General features: G+C 40.8%; 1 protein-coding gene across 2 annotated transcripts; it reads right to left on the reverse strand.

Annotated features, from left to right (window-relative positions):
• Positions 1-201: 201 nt before the first annotated feature.
• On the reverse strand, positions 202-2731 carry LOC135655419 (5-amino-6-(5-phospho-D-ribitylamino)uracil phosphatase, chloroplastic-like). Of its 2 annotated transcripts, XM_065175729.1 has the most exons (3): positions 2525-2731; positions 2054-2186; positions 202-1586 (listed from the first exon to the last, which is right to left on the reverse strand). In XM_065175729.1, the coding sequence occupies exon 3, from the start codon at positions 1568-1570 to the stop codon at positions 413-415; it is 1158 nt and encodes a 385-aa protein (XP_065031801.1). In that variant the 5' UTR covers positions 1571-1586; positions 2054-2186; positions 2525-2731; the 3' UTR covers positions 202-412. The 2 variants fall into 2 exon arrangements, with proteins under 2 accessions (XP_065031801.1, XP_065031802.1); XM_065175730.1 differs by lacking the exon at positions 2525-2731 and having other exon boundaries at positions 202-1705; positions 2054-2334.
• Positions 2732-4022: the final 1291 nt, after the last annotated feature.

The raw sequence follows: 4022 nt of genomic DNA on the forward strand, positions 1-4022 counted from the left end.
GACCAAGACGACCATAAAGGTAATCAAAATGAAACTGTGCCTATTACAAACCCTCAATATACTATACAAAAACATGAACAAAAAAATATATATATCAACATACACAATATCACATCAAACATAATTTATATAGATTTATTCGTGACAAAATATTGATCATCTTTTAATAATCCAGTATTGCAAGTCTCAAAATACCATATATTTCAGCAAACGGTGAACCCAAATGAAGGCCACCCAGCAACCGATTTATCTTCCTTATTTGCTTTAGTATGTACATTGTCTAAAGGAAGCACTGACATGATATTTAGCTTATAAAGTTAAGAGACAAGACCCCAGTTTCCTGCTTTATGTCAGGATCATGTACTTGCAAGTCGCAGGAACGGAAAACAATAAGCTGTACATACGAATGACTTTACCAGAAGAAATCATCAACGCCCACCGAAGACGATGGAGATGGATCATCTTCCTCTTCCATCTCCACCTCTGGTTCTGATGCAAACTCCGGAGAATCAATGTCAGAAAGGTTCTTTAGGTCGACTACTGATATCTCATCCAGGCGCCTCACCAAAAGGTCAGCCGCACGGAGTTCATAAACCGGGTGTTTACTTGCAACTGCCACACACTTCATACGGGCATCATGCGCTGCCTCCACAGTTGAATTTGAATTTCCAAACACGATGCACCGCTCCGGTATAAAATTAAGGAGCTGTGCAGCATAAACAAACATCTCCGGATCAGGTTTTCCTCTATACACATCCTCCGCTGCCACCATCACTTCAAAGAAGCTTCGCACACCGACAGCCTCAATTGCCTCCTGGAGAATCTTCCACGGTCGTGTGGACACCACAGCTAGTGGAATCTTGTGATTTGCAAGAGTAGTCATGAACTCCCGAGACCCACATCGGAGCTGATAGCATCCACCATTTCTTAGGCTTTGATGTATTTCCTCCTTCCGTGAGGCCAATCGTCTAAGCTCCGTAGAGTCTCGTGACCAGCAAAGAACCTCAGAGATTGCTTGCTCGTTCTTCATTCCTTCAATTCTCTTCAAAACAAAGGCCAGGGGTGGCGATCTTCCCTCTTCTCGAGATAACACCACCCAGGCTTGCTTCTCCAACTCAGGGTCATCTTCCACAATCACTCCTTCCAATTCAAGGATCACAGTGAACCACCCACAACCCATTCTTTTTTGACGGAGCAGCGGGTTGTGAATCATCGGGTCATCAGCCTTGTTCGCAGGAGGCCACAATCTACCAGGGCTTAGGCCTGTTGCATCAGTTGTGTAATCGAGATCATGAGCAATCCTCCGCCAGTCTTCTTTTGAAGGGTTCTTTTCCTTTGTCAGCTCCATCGCCAACGACCTGATGGTCGAACCAATTAACCGGTTGCATCGTTGCCTGGGAGTCGCAATGGAAATAGAAGGGCCGATCGACAACCGCTGCCCCATAAATTCTGTGACGAGCAGGCTGCAGAAGTCGATCCGCCGCTTAAAGTTAACTTCTTTGGGAAAGGGCCTTCGGTCGAACAGGTGGTGACCGACAAGGGATGTGCTCACGCCGATGGTATCAACCATTGTGAAAAATTGGATTCTGCAAATGTAGCGAGATTAACCCTTTTGCTCCAAATAGTCCAGAAAAAAACAAGCAGCTTTTGGGACTAAAAGCCAAGCAACTTTTAGGGCCGAAACCAAACTCTGATCCGAAATAATCTGCAAGAAATTTCTTTATGCTTCAAATACTTCGATATATCTTAAATTCCTATATTGGCCTTCTTTCTCAATAAACTATCAAATCAAAGCACACGGTTTGCCGAAATAACGAAAAGATAAAAAGAAGAAAAATGGAACAATAAGGGAATTTTGGATAACAGCAAAACTAACGATATATAATAAAAATCCAGAAAGCAATTTGGGAATTACAGCAAGACAATCCCCGAAAGTAAATGTAAATCGCCCCCAAGAACATCAAGCAATTGTGCAACAGAAACGAAAGCAGATCCTCGATTCTTCCGATCTACTTATTCGATCCGAATGGAACGATGAGGAGAAGGAGATTACCTGAAGAGGGACCGGGAACTTCGATGAGGGTCGGACGCCGGCGAGCGGGGGACGATCACCGCGGAGAAGAGCCGAAGAAGTAGGAAGCGGATATCGGGTACTTCCGTGCCGTCCTCGAGTTATTATTCGGCTCCTGCACGCACGTGGGAAGTCACACTGCTGCGTCGGTCGTCGCGGCTGACGCGAACGGACACGCGTCCGGAAAGACAAGGTGTGAGACGGTGTGGTATCTCATCAGCTTTTGTGAGAGTTGCAGCTTTGCAACGTGCTGCTCATTCGTTAGGTTCTACGAAACATAGAAAATTCTATGTTTTTGGCAAAAAAATAAATATGTAATTGATAAGATAATAATCATATTAAATACAAATTGTCTCCCTATATAAAATATATATATATATATATATTTATTTATTTATTTACTGGTTTAGCTGGATTGGAACTTTCATACATGCATGGCAATAGACAACCAACCTTGTAGTGTTGATGAACCTGTTAGGTTCATTCGGACATTGAAGGCAAGAACACAACTCTTCGCTGAGAGAGAAATGATAAGACGGAGGAACAGATTCATACTCTCTCTTGGCTGCTTCAGTCGCCAGATTCGACTTCACATCGTTGTGGTCTCACTTCAGCGTCCGTGCTCCGATCTCAACCACGGACACAGCTCGCATCATTGCACAGGTCCAAACGTCCTGAGAACCAGAGAAGCTTTTGGATCGAGTCTCAGTCATGATGAGCATATGGTTGGTCCTCCGCGGCGACTAGCGTATGAGGAAGCGTGTCGGCATGAACTGCTCAATGACCGAAGAGCTGCAACGCCAGCCATTCAACACTTTTGGGTGTTTGATTCCTGCACGCGTTTCACAATGGCAAATCATGCTGCCATCTCAAAACACCTTAACAGATGTAGTACATGCATTCCAACGAGAAGAATACATTTGGGAGCTTGACATTATAAGGACTTACTACCTTCAGTTCCTGTCCCAACTATATGAGATCAATTGAGATTATAAGTATTTGTTTCTACTTAGGTCGTTCTCTCTCTTATCAGACCACAAATAATAATTGCTTAACATCTTTAGACTGCAAGCATATATCTATACCTCATCTTATCCTCATACAATTTATATTTCCTTTCATGAATAAATATATTTCTTTCATCTCGTTTATTAGAAATGATAACTCTATCATGCTCTTAAATACTATTTGCATTTGAGGAAGAAAACATTCAACATTGAGCATGTGAAAAACATCACAAATACAAGAACTGATGATATTGTAGTACGAGGGACTAAACAAGATAATGCAACAACAATACTGAAGAAAGAATTTAAGTTTATTATAGGTCTATTCTTGAGGGACATACCAACAAACCCTAATTTTAGTAAATAGAAAACAAGGGACTTGCATGGTCATGAAGTTTGTTGTCATAAATGGATCCAAATCCTTTTTGATATAATATCTAATTATTTAATCAAGTAATTCTTATGTGGTGTGTCATACGTCTTTCCGAGAAAGGAATATGATTATGATTTAGCAAGAGTTGCGTAGGTAAAATGATGCTAAATAAATAGTTCCTTTGATTAGCTATCCATTTTGGATGATGGGCGTACTTATACGATTTTGTCCTTTTGAAATATGTAAACTTAAAAAAAATAAGAAAGATTCGATAAAATTATGAGTTTTTGGTTTTCATAAATCTTAACTAATATAAGACTAAATGGTCTTATCAGAAAGCTCCTCATATCATGAGAAGAATGAAACTAGTAAGGTCATTAGACCAAAGATTTACTAATATTCCTATCTAAAGAAGAAGAAGAAGTTTATTATAGATTTATTCTTCAGAGGGACATACCAAGGAACCCTAATTTTAGTAAACAGAAAACAAGGGACTTCCATGAAGTTTGCATTAAGGTGTGACTTTACGATCAATATGACTGAGACGTGATGTTGTCATAAATGCTGCATT

Source organism: Musa acuminata, unplaced genomic scaffold (genome assembly GCF_036884655.1).
Source record: "Musa acuminata AAA Group cultivar baxijiao unplaced genomic scaffold, Cavendish_Baxijiao_AAA HiC_scaffold_107, whole genome shotgun sequence".
Taxonomy (NCBI): Eukaryota; Viridiplantae; Streptophyta; class Magnoliopsida; order Zingiberales; family Musaceae; genus Musa; species Musa acuminata.